General features: G+C 44.1%; 1 protein-coding gene and 1 long non-coding RNA gene across 2 annotated transcripts; one reads left to right on the top strand and one right to left on the bottom strand.

Moving 5' to 3' along the window:
- Window positions 1-40: 40 nt before the first annotated feature.
- LOC144137972 (uncharacterized) lies at window positions 41-14,270 on the bottom strand. Its single transcript, XR_013315781.1, has 3 exons — window positions 12,308-14,270; window positions 6,919-7,082; window positions 41-514 (listed from the first exon to the last, which is right to left on the bottom strand). It is a non-coding gene; the product is annotated as an uncharacterized LOC144137972 (long non-coding RNA).
- LOC144137971 (uncharacterized) lies at window positions 4,937-18,701 on the top strand. The gene is made up of 7 exons (XM_077670004.1): window positions 4,937-5,099; window positions 15,788-15,974; window positions 16,145-16,227; window positions 16,444-16,636; window positions 16,698-16,730; window positions 16,794-16,835; window positions 18,470-18,701. Exons 1-7 carry the CDS (start codon window positions 5,052-5,054, stop codon window positions 18,538-18,540), a joined length of 657 nt encoding a protein of 218 aa, XP_077526130.1. The 5' UTR covers window positions 4,937-5,051; the 3' UTR covers window positions 18,541-18,701.
- The last annotated feature ends 1,251 nt before the right edge of the window (window positions 18,702-19,952 follow it).

Genomic DNA, 19,952 nt, shown 5'->3' with positions numbered 1-19,952 from the left:
AAAAAATCACATGAGCACTGATATATTTGTTAAATCTCTCGTTTATTTCACTCTCAATTTCTTGGAGTGCCTAAGTGTAATATTGATGGGGCATTCAGTTGGTCACTTCTGAGAGCTCCGGAAAGTTGAAGCCCATTCCCATTATGAAAGTTTGGTGCATATCCCTCAGATTATGAGCACTTTACGCAGAGTACACATGACCAATGAGTTTGAAGTGAGAGCACACCAAGATATATTGCTGCAGTGTGCTGAAATAAGCTGAGCTATTACAGTGGCCGTGCTGACTGTGCCACACCACCATAGTTACCTACTGCTCTAAGATTGGCCCGGCATATATGGTTGGGTGCAATGACCCCCCACTTGGATTGCGGGAACTTGCACGTTGACTGCTTCTGAACCTAAGAACTGGAGCAACTAACCAAATGCCCGTAAGTGGTTTTAGGTTTGTGATGAGTCTTCTGCAGACTTCAGGGTGTTTTTCTTTCTTGGTACTCGCCGAGTCCCACCTTTTTTCCTGAAAATGACGAGAAAAACAAGCATAATTTTTATGGAAGCACACTCTCAGGTTCCTTTTCATGCATGTTTTTTTTCACCGTGTTCATATGACTTGGCTTCTCGAAGACTCTTAATTAAGGTTTGGCTTCTCCAAGGATCTTAATTAAGGTCTGATATGTCTTGGCAACATCACATTGAATCATTGACTAAATCTCTGTCATCAACTGTGGGTGCTTTACCACGGTGTTGTCATTTTATGCCTGAGAAAGCAAAGCTAGAGATTTATCGCACATTATTTGTGTTACACTTGAATTATTGCAGTCTGGTCTGGGTACAAGTACACTAGAAAATATGCATACAATTTATCGCCCACAGAAAAGAGCAGATCGTTGCATCGCAAACCTACCGAACTTGCACACAACACAAGGATTCTTTCTTAAATATAGAATTATAGTAATTAATAGTGCAACAAACTTGTGCGATTTTTGACTGTGTCACATTCTTGGTTATTTAATCACAAACTACAGCATTTTATCAGAACATTTTCGCAACTAACAGTACAACACACTGACTCTCACACCCGCAGCTCTGACAAGTGGCTTATTCCTCACCACCGGGCTAACTACAATTTTTAATTACTAGCATACCGTTTGCCTTCTCCACTCAACATATTGGAAGACGGGAAAAGAAACATCAATGCACTCTCTCCGCGTCAAGTGCACGAATACTTTTTAAACCATTGACAGAAATGTTCCGGAATGCTCAGTGTGGTTTATGTTTGTTTTGATGCGTGAGTTTGCCAAAATGTCGTTTTCTTGTTTGTCAAAAAGAGTTGCTATATAAACTTCGAATATCACTATTACAAGGTCATATACTGTTGTATGAAGAAGTCTTTTAAAGAAACAATGGTGTGCCTATTTCTGTTACATACGCTTTAGAATCTCCAGTCTGTATTTTAGGAATTTACCCCTTTGCTGTGTATTTGTGAAGCCCTGCTGCTTTGTACGGGCCCCCAGGTCCGCTCAAGTGGTTACTGAGCCGCTTTTTGTCTGGGTGGCCCCCAACACACCCGCTGGAAATTTAATTCTGATTCTGAAAGATGTAAAAAGTATATGCGACATTTAAAACTTTTGTGGAAAAAATTAGGTGCATGGGACTCAAATGAGCCTTCTTTGATATGCAATTCTTTTGAAGCAAGAACCATTTTGAGACACAAGTGGAGCCTTATTTCCCACGAAATAAATGATGAGAACGCAATTTTTTTATGCCTTTTTGGCCTTTCTGTTTCTTGTGTGCCTGTTTTATGCAATTTGACACATCATTTATGTATCTTTCTCTTTTAACACAGTTAAGTAAATAACGTTTACTCCAGTGGACAGAAGCCAAAATCTATCTTTTTGTGCTACCATTCAGTAACGTGCAGCCTTTGGCGATTTCAGGGGCAATGAAAACTTTTCAGTGTAGTCAATGCAGGCAATACCAGTCACTAAATTTGTCCAAATACTCACAGCGCAGCACCCAAACTCATCAACTTTCCCACTTGAAAAAAATATACAATAGCAAGGTTCCATGCAGGAAAAACCGTTCATCTGAAGAGAGTTACACAGGTACCACTCAACTACCACAGTCTGCTTATAATGCCCTAAGTGCTCTGACTGGCAGTGAGGAGCCTGTTTTGTGACTGCCAGGAACTGACTGAAGTTTGAGAGCAGTCTGCCGTTTTTAAAGATTCTCCCACTAGGTAATGATGACCAGCCTGCTCCCAAAGATTGCATCGCTGCCTCTATGACAGACATTATAGAAAATGTATTGTCGCGACTGCAAAGGAATGAGGAGGGACACATCCAAACGCTACAGCACCATAAACCCAAACTGGGGTCCCCGTTTATTCTTCACTTGTGGCCTGACACTGCAGTAGAAGCGGGTGGCCAGCACTCATCAGTGGCGGCTCAGTCCGACAGCATCACCACAGTATTGTCTGTGGATTACGTCAATGTGGATGCGAGTGCAGTGGAGAGTGGTGCACTAACGATTAACGCCATCATTCCTCAAGTCAGAAGTGCGAAGCAAGTCACTCTCAGTGATGACAAGGAAGTGCAGAATGAAGTGCCAGTGCGGCTGCCCGCTCGGAAGTAAGGACCGAACTGAATATTGCTTGTTTCTTTATAACCTTTTAACGAGGTGAACAGAATTATTCTAATGCTCCTGCTTTTTAAAGCAAAAGGACCTACAGGAGCAACAATCAGAGAATAGTGCATCAGCTGTCACTGCACAGCCAACCATTTACTGCTAGCTTGTTCCAGAACAACAGCTGTCATAATATGGCATTTTGACATCCAGATATATGAAGTTCTACATTTTACTTCACGAGCAGGAAAGAAAACATATAGCTTGTATGGAGACCAGACAAAAGATGAACGCAAATACAACAAGGGAAAGGCACTTTCGAGTTCATTCTGCAACTGCCATGCTCACCTGAAATCAATGTACCAAATGTGTGTACTACAGCCTGTGCATTCGGTGTAACGACAGCTGTTAATGCACCCAGTTGACACTATTAACCAAAATACATGGCAGCATCACAGCTCCTCAAAAGGTAATTTTTCAGGTAGCAAAGTAAAATAGAGGCACAGCAATCTGCGAGGGCCACAATTTTATATTGGCAGAGAAGGGTTCACTGTTTATATATCACTGCACTGTTAACAGTTTCCTGACATGATTATTTTGCCCATTCATTTGAAATACAAAAATCGACAAATCACCGAACACCAGCTGCATCCACAGGAGGCATATAACTAGAGTCAACCTTGCAACACTTTTTAAAACCGCACAACAGTCAGCACTCATTTTCTTACTGGCCGTTGTCACTGTAAGTGCACCGATTCAAAATGAGGACCACACAGCACAACGCTGAGTGTGCCGCAACAGTGCACGCCGCAGTAAAAATTATGCACATTGACTGCTGTAACTGCTAACATGCAATTGGAACACCAAAGTGGCGGAGCATGATTACGAGGCTCTAGGCGCAGCCCTACTATTATAATCACGCCGTGCTAGTTGTGATAAACATGTGGCTGCATTCTACATGAATTAAAACGATACTGGTATTACTGCAGACGGAAACCTTCCTTGTCACTCGATCTTCGTGGCAGAAAATGCTGCTTGCTAAGTCAGTTTGTTTTCAACAGGTGTAACTGAAGCTAAGCAGTTAAATGTAGTACCTGGTAAGGGCCAGAGTAGAGGACGCAAGACAAAAAAAAAAAAAAGGGAAACCCGCAGTGGTGGCCTTTCGTTCTGTCGCCTACTCAATCAGCAACACAAACGTTTTATTTTTGGTAGTGCCTAGCGCATTCCTCCCAGACAGAACGCTAAACACTGCCACCAGAAAATGCAGCACGGGTGGAACCCATACACCAAGTCCCAGAACTGCAGATGACGTCTAATCAGCTGCTCTCCCTCTTGCCTGGACGGCCCTTTACACACTTCACGTCGATTTCGTCTTTAATGTTTGATGTATATTTCCTCACAGTTGTGCGAGTGAAGCAATACACGCCGCAAAATGTTGCCTGTAAACGACACCCAAATAAACTTACCCACCTGGAAAATGATGACCGCCCATTGCAGCGACTCGGTGTCAGATTGCTCGACTACTTTAGAGGACTTTTTCAAGCGCACACTTCTGCTACAACTTGGCCGGACCACTGGTAAAGCATCACACCGCCAACACGCACCACAAAATCCGCGTTTTGAACACCACATAGCAGCGTCTTCGGGCGTCATTTTTGTGCATTTTGACGTCAACTTCGGCAAACACGAACTCTTGGGCGGCCCCAGTAACGAGGCGCACGCACGCAAATATAATAAGGATTAGCTGCAGTAGTTAGCAGCAAATATTCACTCTTAATGAACTGTCACACTAGAGGCACTACCACAAAGAAAGAAATCCTACTGCTATCGACGACCATCCTTCCGCGTCCACCATGGAGGAAGGAAAAGTTTCTTCTTCCTCCATGGCGTCCACGGCCAGCATGGCCGGCTACGCGGCTACGGCTCTTCAAAAAGAAGCCACCAGCTGCCATTGTAACAAAACTAATAAAATAAATGTATGGTTTTGATTTTGTCAAAATTTATTATTGCGGTTTATTTCAAGCAATTATACAGTTGAAATAACTATAGTTATGTATTAAGAACTTAATTTTTAGTTCCAGCTGGTACTAGCCGTTGTTGCTATGCAACTCTGGTTGCTATGCAGCTTAGTGTTATGACACATTCAAAACAATATGGCAAATTGTGTCCAGAAAGGCAAAAATTTATCATTTAACAATTTGTCGAAACAAAAACGCGTAATATAAAGCTAACAGTTCTACACTTTGCTGTAACCAGTTGGCAACATTGGCTTGCTTTTTTTTTTGTTTGTTGTTGTACCGTTATCCCAAGATTTCGAAACTATAGTCATATCAGATATCAGTCATATTATCTTTATAACCCAGTCCCGTGGGCCGTGAGGGTTGGGAAAGTTCGGAGAAGGCTTTCATTCTGTTCCCGTGCTCTGTGTGATGGACGCCGCCGCCCGTGAGCCCTGGAAAGGACTGCCGTTCAAGAAAGTACGTGCGTAGTACTGGTAGTAGTATATGTTGTGTCGTTGTGTGGTATTAGTTCTTTGTTGATCTGTGTCTGGCTTAGGCGAGGTGATAAGAAACGAGTGTGCACATTTCTTGGTATTTTGAAGTCCACAGCAGTGCCTTTTTGTCAGTGTCAGTTGTGCCGTTATTTTTGAAATACGTTTTTGAATTTTCTCAGAGTGCATTTTTCTGTGTAATTGGTTTTCGTTCTCTGAAGGCGGCATCCCGTCATATGACAGCAATTATGCGCTCACGTTCGACTTAGCATCGTAGACGTCACAAGTTTTCAGCTCGAAGGACCACTACGCGAAAAATTTCGCGCTCTTACATAAACGCACTTCTTAATTAATTCGTTGTCAGGCGCAGAGCGATCGGAGGAGCACGCATGCTGCCCTACTGGTGTCCTTAACCACCTTGTATTTTTATCTAAATGTAGCCTTTCTACATCTGCGTGTTTTACGTCATTGCATGGCGTTTTGAAGACTAGTGTGTGCGTGGCATGGATTAGAAGTGGGCAGTTGCCTGTGCTCGTTTCTGAAATGCCCATCAGTGTTCTCATTCTGTAATTTCTACAATTTTTTTTAGCCATTTAGCTGGCATGTCAGCGGTGCCGCGCACGTTTGCGGTAGATTTCAAAACATGCCGAAGGTTACTTGAAAGCAGCATGTTCGCAAAAAGGCACTCCGCGAAGTTCACGACCTTCTTGCCACTTTAGGGTCCAGTCAACAAGATTCTGGATTAATTAGCCACCCCGGAAGGTCTGACAGCTCACAGCCCACCTTGAGCCAGAGCAGCTCTACGTTTTTATCAAATGAACAGCCAGTGACTGTTGAAAGTTGTGCTCATGGAAGCCGTGATGGCGAATCGGATCCTAGTGCTAATCTCGGTGGTTGGGGGAGTCCAGATGACTCCCAAAGTTTTGCCGAGCAAGCGCTTCAAGGAATCGGCCCAATCACTGATGAGTGGACAGATGAGTGGATTTCGGTGGATTCCGATGATGAGTCAGGTGATTTAAGGTGTTCTGGGGATGTTGGTGATTCAGACAGCCAACCCACTAGCTTTGCCAGCAGTCTAGCAGAATGGGCTGTAACTCATAACATCACCCACAAGTCTCTCTCGTCACTTTTAGTACTCTTAAAAGCGCACGAGTGTTTTGTTGAACTACCAAAGGATGCTCGTAGCCTTTTAAAGACTCCACGCATGGCAGCAAAGAGAGCAGGCATTGTGTTATTGAAGCCTGGATCTTATTGCCACTACGGCCTCAAAGAAGGACTGGAGCGGGTCATTTTGAACTCGCAGCAGTGCCCCGAACCGATCGCAGTTAGCTTTAACATTGATGGTCTTCCGCTGTCCAAGAGCACTAATACAGTCCTTTGGCCGATTCAGTGCCTTGTTCATGGCTGTGTTGGCAGTTGTTTACCAAATCCGTTTGCTGTAGGGGCATTTGTTGGGGCTTCGAAGCCAGACTCAGCGAATGACTATTTGAGGCCTTTTGTCGAGGAGTTGAAAGATGTCATCAACAACGGTTTGCCCATCTCTGGTAAGGCAGTGCGCATTGAACTGCGGCACATCATATGCGATGCTCCAGCCCGTGCTTTTGCGTTTAGCGTCAAAGGGCATACAAGCTACAATGGTTGCCCCAAGTGCACAGCAGAGGCTGATCGTGGTGACAAGGTGCACTTCACCACGACAGCAGGCCATCCCCGGACTGACCAGTCTTTGCGTGCTCAGACAGACATGGAACACCACAAAGGGACGTCTGTTCTGACTGAATTGCCGATCGACCTTGTGCGCTGCGCACCTCTTGATCCGATGCACCTGGTGTACCTTGGCGTGACCAGGAAGCTTGTAAACCTCTGGCTAGCTGCAGGCGGGATCGGGGGGGCTGTACGTGACTCCATCTCAGAGCACCACTGCTCATTGCAGAAGCACGTGCCAGATGAGTTTGTGCGGAAGCCAAGGTCGCTGAAAGAGAAGGACAGGTGGAAAGCCACAGAGTTTCGGCTTCTTCTTCATTACACTGGACCAGTAGTTCTTCAGTGCATACCAGGAAGGATGTACTTGAACTTTCTAACTCTGCATGCAGCAGTGTCTATTCTAAGCAACAGGTCCTTATGTGAGATGTATGCAGACTATGCAAATCGCCTTCTAGCACACTTTGTGAAGGAATTTGCTGATCTGTATGGAGGAACAACTGTGTCCTACAATGTGCACTGTCTTCTGCATCTTGCAGCAGACGCGGAACAACATGGCACCCTGGACAGTTTTTCTGCATTTCCTTTTGAGAACAATATGCAGGCCATAAAAAAGCTAATCCGCAAACCAGGGTGCCCCCTTAGCCAGATCTACAACAGGATGGCAGAGAAAAATCTTCACGTGAAGGCCTCTGGTGGGAGCTGCAGGGAAAGCTACACTCTGTTGGGCAGCCATGAGGCAGGAGGCCTTCCATTGCAGTGTGTACCACCCGAGTACAGTGAACTTAGGTTTCAAAGTTTTGCGTTGAGCATAAAGCAAGGCAACAACTGCTGCAAAGTCAACGAAGACATTGTTATGATTAACAGCTTTGCTCACAGAAAGGAAGATGGCCTCCCATGCATTGTAGGCCGGCAGTTCAAGGAATTGGAACCGCTCTATGAACATCCTTTTGACTCAACGAGACTTGGTATTGCTGTTGTGGGAAAGCTGTCCTCCACAAAGTGTTGGTTGATAGAAGCTGTTACGAAGTTGGTTATTTTTCCGTACAAGCAAAAGTTTGTGGTGATTCCCATGTTACATACAAGCTGAAGCTGTCTGTGAATGTGCTAGCTTGTCTAAGAGGACAAAACTGCAATTTGTAGTCATGTAGCTGCATTACCGTATTTGCTCAATTATAAATCAATATTTTTGGATAAAACCAGCGCAGACGAAGACGAAGGAAGTGCAACACAAGTGCAACTTCGGAAGTGCAACTTCATCTTCGTCTGAGTTCGCGCTGGTTTTATCCAAGAATGCCTTTCCAACTAGCCCAGCTTGCAACCCTCCTGCAGTATAAATCAATAGTTTCAAGCAGAAAGTGGTATGCATAAGTCGGTCAACTTAGATTTACAGTCAAACGTGCCGAGTACACATTAAAACCAGAATAGCATGCAGTTGCCACCTCCTAGATGCTTCACTAAAAGTAGTGTGTAGCCAATAGTATCTACCGTTTTAGCCAAAGAAAGTGCCTGTCACGAGCTGCCATTTTGATTATGCTCATGCAGTGTTTTATTTTGGGTTAATTTTCAATAGAAATTTGCCTGCTTGGCACCACTATGTACCAATATCATGATGGGGCTGCGTTTAAAGCAAAGTTTTGCTGGCAGGCACAAGCTCACTGAGGCTCTCAACAAGGGAACGACTCAGCATTGATGAAACATCTGCATTGGGGTTGGGGGAGGCGTGGGGGTCTTGATACAATTAGTTGTGGGGTTTAACGTGTCGAAGGTACACTTGGGCAGTGGGGCACACAATAGCAGAGGGCTCCGGACTAATTTTGACCACCTGGGGATCTTTAACGTGCACCGAAATATCATACACACGGAAGTTTTTGCTTTTCACCTCCATCAGAAAAGTGGCGGCCGAGAATCGAACCCACGTCCTCGTGCTCAGCAGCACAAGCACAGAAATCTTAATGCGTGGGCGTTGGTCACTCTTCACCTCCATCCAGAAAGCGGCCACCGTGGCTGGGATTGAACGCAAGTCTTTGGGCTCTGCAGCGTAATGACTTAGCCACTGGGCCACTATGGCAAGTGGTTCTTGAGACAAGCTTAAAATGGAATCCAGCAAAGCTCTGTTGCAGCCTCAGTCAACAAGCACCACATTGGAAATGCACTTGAGGGCACCGAATATTGCATGACTTTTATGAGGGGGGCAGCTATGTGCAGTCATAATGAATCCGGCAAATGAAGATGATGTTGACTTATCCTGAGCAGATTCATAGCTAATAATGGTTGTTTCAGTTTCGGGGCTACTATCATCCTTGCCTTGTTTGGCCGGCCTACATTCAAAAAATGTTCGTCCCTGTGAGTTAAAATAGTTGGCCTAGAGTCTGTGCCAGCCGAGATTTGAGTAAATACGGTAAGTGTGCGTGCTTGTTTATGGTGTTCTACACAGAAACTTCAAAATAGGTAATTTATTTCACAAGCTGCATGCTGGCATGGTCGATGTTCCTTTGCAGGCAGTTTTTTACATATTTTAACAGTAATCAATAGTGACAAAAAAAGTTTGTGAAAGTATTATGGTGCCCATGCTGTTAGGTAATACAATGCTGTTAGGTGCCTACACAAATGTCCATCAGCCTGCTTGTTTGTTTATGTTGTGGTTTTATCACTACAACGTGCTAAACGGGCCTGTATCCAACTCTTCCATTTATGTGTCTGGTGTAAGCAAATTCAGTTCCTTAAATCGGTTGGCTAGTTTGTATTTGGTGCATTGGAGTGGTGTGTGGAAGTGCAGCAAGAGGAGTAAATGTCTGCCATGAACATCTGTGACTCTGAAGTGGGGAACTTTTGAGGACACTTTAGTACCAGTGTATGGGCCCATTATTTTATGCTTGTGGGAACTTTGTGCTCCACGTCACATTTTCAATTGACATGTGAAGAACTCCTGTGGATAAGAAGCCCATTTTGTGCCTGAGCTGACACTGCACAGTGGCTGGACAAGCATTACCCATACGTGAGCACTTAATTATCAGCCTTTTGCCTGCACTGTTGCTTAATTTTTGTAATGTGCACAGGTCACTGTGTCTTCCCGCAGTACTTTTATGCCAAGTCTGGAAGCATGTGCACTTTTGAATTTGGCATGAAAGGGCTACGCAGACAAAACACAAGTTTAGTTTATTTGAAAGATTGCATCGTTACAATCATAATATCAGCAGCACCTTTAACGCACACTTCACTAAATAAGCTATATAATTAGAAAAAGTGGAAATGGTCATTTCCTGCAACAGAACCTATGGTGTCATATGCCCAGCTGTGCGATTGGCTGAGGCCAGCAAAAGCAGACGCAAACGCAAAGTAGGCAGGGCATATAGGCTTGCCGAATGAGCTTTTTGCGCTGAAATCTGAGAATGGTGAGGTAGCCCACCACTTTGGAGCTGTCTTTCGCAACACTGGTTGATTGGCGTTAGCGACATTGTCTTACGTGACGCTGTTTGTCGAGCATACCTTATGTTTCACGAAGCAATTACTTTCTACCATAACAAAAACATTGTCAGGTGCAAACGTGGTTAAAAATGAAGCAATGGCGGACAATGGTCCGTGGCTCGACGGTAAGCAAGGCTCCAGAACCTAACGACGCACTGCAAGGTCACTAGAATACCCGCCGCTCGACCTCATAGTGACATCACGAAAACACACGATTTGGTGGGAGAATCAAAATATTAACCTAATTGATTCATTTCTCAGTGAATACGGCATCATTTTCTGCTGGACAAGCACTATAAAGCACGAAATCTTTCCAATAAAACAAACTTGCATTTTGTCGGCATGGCCCCTTTAAAGAGTGCTAGTTGTTCTGGCAGCCACTCTGTTAAACGGGTGGCTCACCTGTTTTCTCTCATGTGCATGACATGACCAGTCCATGCCCATTTACTTCATTTAATTAGAGTTTGAATTTTTTCCTCTTGTGTCTGTTGCCCAATCCACGCAGCTCTTTCTTGATTCCTAAGCATTACCCCTAGCATTATTTTTTCCATAGCCCGTGGGGCTCATTTATGTTTCCTTTCGAGTCACTTAGACTCCAATTTTCTGCTCCATACGTGATTTTTGGAAGAACGTGTTGATAATATTCTAGCTTTTTGAGTGACAGCTAGAGGAATCTTACGATACAGGATATCAGAACTTCTACCAAAAGCAGCCCCCTTCATGTTTATTCTGGCGGTAATTGTTTTTCACGATTGGGGTCAGCACTTATGACTTGCCCAAAAAAGACGTAAACATTTACTGTTTTGAAGATTTCATGCCTGAATTAAGGGGAGACGAAAGTCTTGAAATTAACTTTTTTAATAATAGGTCTGTGATAATGAAACTCACTGTGTATATGTGTTTTGTTTTCCTCATTTAAAATATGTAATTAGTTTTCATGTAGCATAATTATTTTTTCAGTTAAAAAAACACTGGAGCCTAATTAAGTAATTTCTTACGGGTCGTTCAGGGGCTTTTTATTCAATTTTTTTTATATAAATGGTATGGATGTGTAGCTTAAGAGCTGCCATGCATGCTGATGCTATTTGTATTCCTGTAAAGTTAGTTGACTGGATAGAATTAGTCTAAGTATGCCAAGTACAGTTTTCAGAAAACTTAATGAGCTCACGTACATTTATTTGAGGCACATTGAGCCAATTAAAATAGCATCAGCATGCAGTTCATTTCATCCCGAATTCAACGGTATACCCTTCGAAAAAAAACAACATGAAAACCTTTTTAAGGCGAGGCCCATATGCAGAAAAAAAAAGGAAGCTGAGAAAATCGTACTTGAAGTTTTACTGCAAGTAAGTTTTATTTATTGAGCATGTGAAAAATAGAAATGCTTTAGAATGTAGCTTTCTTTTCGCTCAACACGAGCATACCAAGTTTGCTGAAATTATATGAAATCCTCTGTACACAGATGGCACTTGGCAGAAAAACTGAGCAAAAGCAAAGCCCGAACGTTGCTTCAATTTTTACGCTGTTGGCAGCGCGCCGTCTCTTTAGCGACTAAGGCTGAGGTGCCTATCGTGCACCACAGCTGTAAACGCTTATTTTGTTATGTCACCGATCCAATCATTGCAATGAATTTGGCTCCAGGGCGATTTGCATCGCGCGAAACGAGTTGCAACGAAGGGGCTAGTAACGGCATGCATGCCGTTACCAGTGGCGTGCATGCGCTTGGCGAGGTGGGATAACCGCGTTTTCGATTTAATCTACTCGCACATCACGTCACCCTCGCACGTTGTGCACAGTGCGAGCATTTATCATTCTCAAATCGCTCATATCTGTATGGTAACTTGCCGGCGAAGAAGCGCGCGCCGGATGCGGGCCGTCCCGCCGCGGCATCGTTGATCACAGAATGAACACACTTCCTTTGCGCCGGCGGCTAGCGGCATCCTCCAATTTAACATTCATTTTCTTTCCATGTGCTGCTGATCTAAAGATAGACGCACCTTAGCGCACCCTCAGCCCGCAGATACCTACCTCCATCTCGGCGCCGTTCTCGCGATAAGCCGTCGTCAGGCACGCAGAAAAGCGCATTCCAGGCGCTTTTAATACTGCTCGTTCTTCCTTTCGGTTATCGATAGACATATTTATTTGTTTTTACGTCGTGCCGCGGTGCGGGGCTTTTGCCGGTCCTTGCATAGACGAGTTCATGAGCCGTTGCACCTGTTGCACTGTGATGAGTGTGCCGAGCAGATTGCGCCCTGCGGCCACGTGCAGTCAGTAGCCGATTGGGTGGCGCGACCGTCTCTTTTCTACCCCGGTTGTACTCGCAACCAACGAACGAAACGAAGCGGTCCTGGCGGGGAATTGAAAACGAAAAGACTCGCTCCGAATGAGGCCACGATGGACGGCGAATCGGAGAAAAATGCTATTTTCGCGTCGAATCCTGGCCGATTTTAGCGGTCGTCGGCGCTATAAATTGATATTATGGCTCAAATACGTACTCCAGGGTATTGGCTGACCGGAAGAAAAATAGCTCTACATTCCGAAAATGGCGATTTTGAAAAATCCATTTTTGGGCCAAATTTTGCTTTGATACATATAACCTTTGACTTTTTTATCCAGCAACCATGGCTTGACAATGTACACACTCCAAAATGATAAAAATGAATGGCATAGCAAACTTCAATTACTTTGGCATGAAGTGTATTCTGCAAATCAAGGAGCCTTAATTAGTGACACTTCACCCGAGGCATCTGCATTAATGGTGGCACTTCTGGTTATCTGTATCGCTAAAACCTGGCTTGAATCCAGCCACAGGCAAGCATCAGAACCTTTTTTTAGACAAGTCATGGTGATCATGCATGCTCACCTTGCAAAACTGTAGGTGAAGCCAGTCTAATCTGTCGTGGCTGTTAGCGGGCACAGAGCCTTGAAACTACGCAATAAGATTTTTCAGGCTTTCTTAGGGTGCCTCCATTTCCTGCTGATTGCTGTGCTGCCATGCGGGCAAATATTTCCTGGGTGCTGCTGAAACAGCTACTTATAGAAATGGTGGCAACAGCTTTCAATTTGGGCACCCCATCTGCTAATTGAGAACGTGTATGTGTGTTCAGTCTGTCCGCACCATATTCGGTGCCAAGTGAGCAAAACCTTCATTGTTTTTTGGGTTTGTCATTGAGGGATAACATTCAGATGCATTGCTGTCTCCCCCATTATGTTCTCTTGGTGTGCACACTGTGTGTTTGGATGCTGATACAATTCTTTATTTGTGAATATTAAAAAGGTAATTGGTTACAGGTAGTCGACACCCTCCGTTGGTTGGAAAATGCAGACACCACAAACATGTAGAGTTGCAAACAAGGCACTACAGTAAAATGAAATTAGAAAAAGCTAAAATATTGGGCATAAAAAGAATGTTCCAAGAGCTCATTCAAGTGCACCACAGTAGCAAAGAAAACGATTTTTAATGGTGGAAACAAGGAGTACAGCTCTGATTTACTTGATGAGCGTCCAGCGCCTAGATCTGGGCAAGGCCTGATACATTGTTTTGTCCCCAGCAAAGCTGCTGTTATGTCGCAATTAAAAGAATTTACTTCGTTTCACTGTTCTGTTGCTCAACAAAACCTAGTAGGGACTATAACGTGCAGGTACAAAACCTTTTGCTACTTATAATTCCTATTTTTGATGCTATAAGATCAATGCATGCCATTGCAGTTATGCATGCTTGCAATGAATGAAGAGTGCAGTTGTAGATTGGGGAAAGCATCATTAACTGCACTAGTGGGCAAGACAAAAGTTGTACTACATAAGCTTCATAACCCGACAGAGTTGCAGTTTCTTTCTTTTTCGTTTGCCCAAAATAGTGATGCAGCAGCTAAGGCATGATGCTTCTGAGCATCAGTTGTTGGTCACTACTGCTATTTTTTTGGTGAAGCAACAACAAAGAAATAATGTTTGTACAAAATTTTTGACCCGTAGTTGGTCAAAATTAATCATAATCACTCTTCAGAACACATCCAACAGGCCAGCTAGACATACTTTAAGCAACCGTAAACAAAACTGATTATTTCACCTCACTGTCTTTGCTTGTACAATGAAGACACAAAAAAAAAGCAACACCGCATGCTGGTCTTTATGCATTGTCACACAACTTGCCTGCTCTGCCGTTCTGTTGCATCAGGGCAACTTTCCAACTAATCTAAAATGCTGGGACCTTTTTTTGGCTAGTACGGTAGGCATCATCTATCAGTCATGTGAGTGTGGTGCTGTGTTGATAGAGGAAGGAAGAAGTATGCAGTACATGGTGCTGCATGGATGGTGTATATAAAGCTTGTGGATAATAATGGGATACAATGAAGCTCTTGCTCACTGTATGCATTCCCTCTTTGCACTTACCGTGGACTGATTTGCAAACTAATGCCACTATATGAGCCAAAGCAAGAGCTGCTTCGGTGGTTTCCACAATCCCTCAGGATAGGCTCCCATGGCGGTGGGGTAATTGGCTGAAAATGGCAGCACACTGAGAGAGCTAGTGAAATCCGGTATATGTAGTGCAGTAAAAAATGTCTCTAATGAAACATTGGTGATACTGAAAGAAGAATTCGATAACATTCGATTCGGTTGTTAATTTTGCAGCATTCTTCTTTTAGTGTCATATGAATAATTCTGCAATTTTTTTACTGTGGTGGTATACCAGCTCACCCAATATAGTGTACAAAAAAATTGAGAGCCAATGCTTCATGACCACCCTTCTGGGATAAGGAAGTAGGAGGAGTAGAAATACATATAAATGTGGCAGAGGAGAAAGAGATACCTAGACAAACAAATTGTACCATAGCTTCTGAACAGTTGCCCATGAAGGAGTAGCGGATGCAAAGGTACAATGATGAAAAGGTACATGGAAGGATGTTTTGTGGTATCACAGCCTTTTAACAGCTAGGGGTAGTAAATGGATAGGCGTTCTCCTCAGCACAAAAGTAGAATAACCTGGTCGGCCTATGCTTAGGGAAGAAGTGGTTACTAAACTGCAACAAGTAGCAATTGGGCAGCCTCTGACAGCAGGTTTCACCTCTAGATACAGAAGTAGGACAGTGATACCATAGACATGCACGTATTAGTTTTAAGGTGAGATTGAGTAGAGAGCCCTTCAGCATTATGCGTCAATATCCTGCACCAACCTGCCGTGGTGGCTCAGTGGTATAAGGTGTTGCACTGCTGAGCACGAGAGCGCGGGTTCTATTACCGGCCGCGGTGTCCGCTCTTCTGATGGAGGCGAAAAGCAAAAACGCTCATGTGTACAAGATTTTGGAGCACGTTAAAGATCCCCAGGTGGTCAAAATTAATCCGGAGCCCTCCACTACGGTGCGCCTCATCGCCTGCGCTGCGTGGGCGCGTTAAACTCTACAATCAATCAACATTATGTACTGCTTCATAAGCATTGTTGATGTAACTATATTGAAGTGGGAGCATGCTGTTGTATCAAATTAAACACTAAAATTTGTTCATGTTTTACAGATGAAGTACCACATCGTCGAGTTTGTGGATGAGCAGACAGTCGAGGTGGTGCCCGACAAATGGCTTACCTCAAACAAGAAGTGCTTTTGGCCACCGGGCCCTGGCAACAAATCGGCGTTTGCCAGGAAGGGCCGCTCGCCAGCAAAGGGCTGGAAGAGGTTTAATGCTGCTATTAAGGGCACATACAGTAAGTCTTAAACTGCAATAAACATTGTTATAATGAAGTCATATTGTTTAAATGACCACTCTGTTGAAATATATCTTCAGTCTCAGTACAGTAAATATATTTATTCAGGTTGTCACCGTTGTCTCACTGAGCTTGCTTACCAACGTGTGTCGGGCTGTTCTTTGCTCCAGCTAACTACGATGATGCCCGGAGGAAGCTGGAGGTGGCCCAGTTTACGTCCGATCTAGAGAGCGAGGACACCGAGAGACGAAAGGTAATAAACAGTGAATGGCATATTATAGCCTATTATTGCAGCCACTTGAAGGAACATTAGACATAGATGGAACAACTAGAGAGTGCTAACCAAGCTGAATTATGTAAACTGGCAGTTGATATGGTACTAGAATGAAGAATATCTTGCATGTATGGAGTAGCTTGTGTGGTTTTGTGACTCTAAATACAACCTCACCTTGTGCGTTGCCTGTTCTAGACATCAAGGCCTGCTCGGTATGAAAGTGGAGCCCCTCAAACTGTGCCACCTCCGCCACCTCCACCTCCTCCGAGCTTCCCAGCAGCAGGCACCTCTTCTGCCACAGCAGGCACCTCTTCTGCCACAGCAGGCACCTCTTCTGCCGCAGCAGGCACCTCTTCTGCCACAGCAGGCACCTCTTTTGCCACAGCCAGTAAATATGGAGCTAAGTGCACAACACTCCACACACATTACCCTCATTCATTTTCTTTCAGGCATTCAACGCTTAACACAAGAAAGCAGTGAAGGTAGTAAAAATTTGATTTTTTTCATGTGGTGTATGCAACTAAAACCCTTTCTGTCCCTCGCAGATGGGTCATCCACTGCAGTTTCCGAGCAAAGCTCAGAGATAGGTGAGCTTGCATTGATACAATATGAGCCAACCTTACTTTGTTCCAGCAGTCTCATTAGAATAGACACTTAAAACAATTAAACCAATTTTGAAGTGCTTTGAGGAGAACCTTGAAACAGTGCTAGTGATTGTTGAAGCGATAACCTTAAGTTTCCTATTCTGCAGCTACACAGCCAGTTTTTAAACTGAAGGTGATGGGACGTGCGTTGATGCATATGGAAACCGCGCAGCTGGGCGGCACTTCAGTGTAGACCCAGTGCTTGTACGCTACGTGCGAAAACAGGAGGTTTTTGGGCAGTGAACAGGGATCGCCGTGTTTCATGGGCCCAAAGAAGGGAACATTCCCAGAGTGGGAAGAGAAGTTTTTAAGTGTCGTGATCTTACCGAAAACAGTCCGGTGTGGGCTGACAACGGATGTGAAGCCACAAGCGACTTCAGTGAGGAGGACAGCTGCATGGCGAGTAGGGGCCCACTAGCATGATGGGAATAAAAAAGAAATCTTATTGCATAATCAAGGGATCGCCGTGTTTCATGGGCCCAAAGAAGGGAACATTCCCAGAGTGGGAAGAGAAGTTTTTAAGTGTCGTGATCTTACCGAAAACAGTCCGGTGTGGGCTGACAACGGATGTGAAGCCACAAGCGACTTCAGTGAGGAGGACAGCTGCATGGCGAGTAGGGGCCCACAGCATGATGGGAATAAAAAAGAAATTTTATTGCATAATCACCTATGGGTTTTTACCAAAATGGTAAGGCTCTGAACAGGGCTTCTCTTAGAAACTTTATTGTATGAAATTTCAACCTTTCAAAATCTGTTGCAATTTTTTCGCAATAGACTCACCACCCCAAATTCATGCCGAATTTATGGGAATAAAGTGGGTTCATTGCGCTAGCAAATATGGCAGCTGTAGTTCTGGTTCCTAGCATTCGTTTCATGAGGTGTGATTCGCCTATACAGGGTCACAAAAGTGGCAGTGTTGCTTATTGCGATGGGCTGGTGTTGTGTCAGAACAATCTGCACAGTTTGCAGTGGGGTTCATTGCGCAGGCCGATGATGTACCTCCATCAGATGCAACAGCATGCATGGTTACGTTGTAGTTGTAACTCTCGTAATCCCACCATTTTTACTGCTGTAAAAATGGTATGCTCTAAATATGAAGTCGAAATAGCTTGTTCTGCGAGATTATAATTTTTGTTCTATTCGCGCTTAGTTTTGTCAGTCTCGGCCACCGCTCAAGGGGACCTTAATGCGCCTTAGCTCTAGTGCGACAAAGTAGTTGTTGAGCTGCATGCATTGTGTTTTCTATTACATAAATTATTTGAGCAAAGTACGTTACCTCGGGCGGGACTTATCTCAGCGAAGCAATCTTTTCAGTGAACCAATTATTGATTCCTCAGCCCCACCTTGGTTGGCTGTGGTTGGGTGCGATTTGTATGCAGCATACTCGTAGCAGCTTGAAGGAATTATCTATATTGAGCTTTTCACCTTTTTTAGCAGTCATAAACTGCACTCACTTGTCCCTTTTATTATATTCAGAGGCAGCCATAGCGCTTTTCACTTGACCTGAAAAAAAAAATGCTTGGTGTAATAAGGAGTGCTATCATTTGGCCTTTCATATTTTATTCCTCTGATTTCAGTGTTCGACGCCAGTGCAGAAATGACAGACACTGGTGCTGATCGTGATGAAGAAGAAGGTAATAGCAGCTAATACACAAACCTGGCAAACATAATTGTTTTGGGGGAAATGTCACAATGGAGGTATTTATAGTTACAGGACGGGGAACTACACTGGCAGCCTTGAGTAAGTGCAGTCGTTTCTTTCTTGTCTTGAGCATCCATCATCTCATCTTTCAGCACTCCCTCGTCATCTCTTATGGCCAGCCTCCAAAGCCAATTTCTGTGTTCATCTTGTTTGATTGCCATTGCATGGATGCAGCCAATCCGTCACTATATTCCCCCCCCCCTCCCCCCAACATGTGTCCCATGACAATGGGCACTACTAGATTTTCTCTTGTGTACTGTATACGTGTTATCTCGAGCTCCAGATTTTGTAATTAGTACCAAACAGTGTTGTATAGATGACATTACCCTATAGACACAGCATTTTATTTTTAGAAAATTCACCATATAAAAGATGCCTGTTCATAACAGTTTTGTGTAGTGGGTGCAGTGAAAGTGCTCTGCTGAAGAGGCCTATGTAATTGCCATTCCTAAGTGTTCACAGTATAGGGCAGCTTGATTGCTTTTGCAGGTGAACGGCTATGGGTGTCGTGGTCTGTTTTGCATGCTGACACTTGCAGAGAAAATTCCAAAGGCATCTATGGCCCGGTGAACGGGGAAGCAAAAATGAAATTTGCTGTAATTCGATGCTTTTAAACAAACTTTTCACTAGAGCACAAGCTCCATTCTTGCACCGAAAGTGGGCAGTGAATATGCACACAGTTGCACCGCACGAGAAAACACTCTGTACAGGCAAGGCAAAAATTACAGTGAACTTTGATGAAACGATGTCCTCTTTGTTTCATTTTGTGATGGCCCATGCACTTGCTCTTCACCTATCCCCCTGTGCGCCCAACCCTTTGGAACAAACGAGCAATGGGACACTCATTCCACAACCACATGCACTGGTTTGGCCTTCACTGAGTGTATGTCAGATTGGCTCAGTGAGGCCTTTTTGGATTGGTATACCTAGCAAAATGGAGCTTTAGCCGTGAAACATGCCAAAGTAAAGTGGCTTAGGTAATTATAATTATAATAGGTTTGTTCTCACAAGCACTAGACTTTACCAGGGGTGAGACAGCTGCGCATATTGCGCACTTTTGATACAAATCTGCTTTCCTGCGCCAGGCTGCTCCAAAAGCTCTAAAATTGCAAAAATTGCGCCAAACTGCTCCAAAACAGTCTGACAGCCAAGGATTTTAACGCTTCCGCCAGTTTCAGTGGGCAAAAATGCTTACTGACGGCATAATTTTCCAGCACCGCCAAGGTGATCCTATTGGTAAAGGTTTAATCGATTGATCATTCAATAAAACCCGCATAAAATTGTCCCCAAGATAGGTTTTTCGAAGGTCACCATGTCGGGTTGCACATGTTATATTCTGAAAGATTTTTAAAGTTTTC

The sequence above is a fragment of the Haemaphysalis longicornis genome, unplaced genomic scaffold (genome assembly GCF_048455015.1).
Source record: "Haemaphysalis longicornis isolate Haplotype H1 unplaced genomic scaffold, Haemaphysalis longicornis Haplotype H1 scaffold_5, whole genome shotgun sequence".
NCBI lineage: Eukaryota > Metazoa > Arthropoda > Arachnida > Ixodida > Ixodidae > Haemaphysalis > Haemaphysalis longicornis.
The sequence above is the reverse complement of the archived record's forward strand: the minus strand, read 5'-3'. Positions and strand labels throughout refer to the sequence as shown.

Excerpts from the sequence above, each read along its gene's own strand:
- LOC144137971 (XM_077670004.1), top strand. The coding sequence starts at position 5,052 with ATGGACGCCGCCGCCCGTGAGCCCTGGAAAGGACTGCCGTTCAAGAAA. Across the intron at positions 16,731-16,793 it reads AACACAAGAAAGCAGTGAAG|ATGGGTCATCCACTGCAGTT; the intron begins GTAGTAAAAATT and ends TGTCCCTCGCAG. Across the intron at positions 16,836-18,469 it reads CGAGCAAAGCTCAGAGATAG|TGTTCGACGCCAGTGCAGAA; the intron begins GTGAGCTTGCAT and ends CTCTGATTTCAG.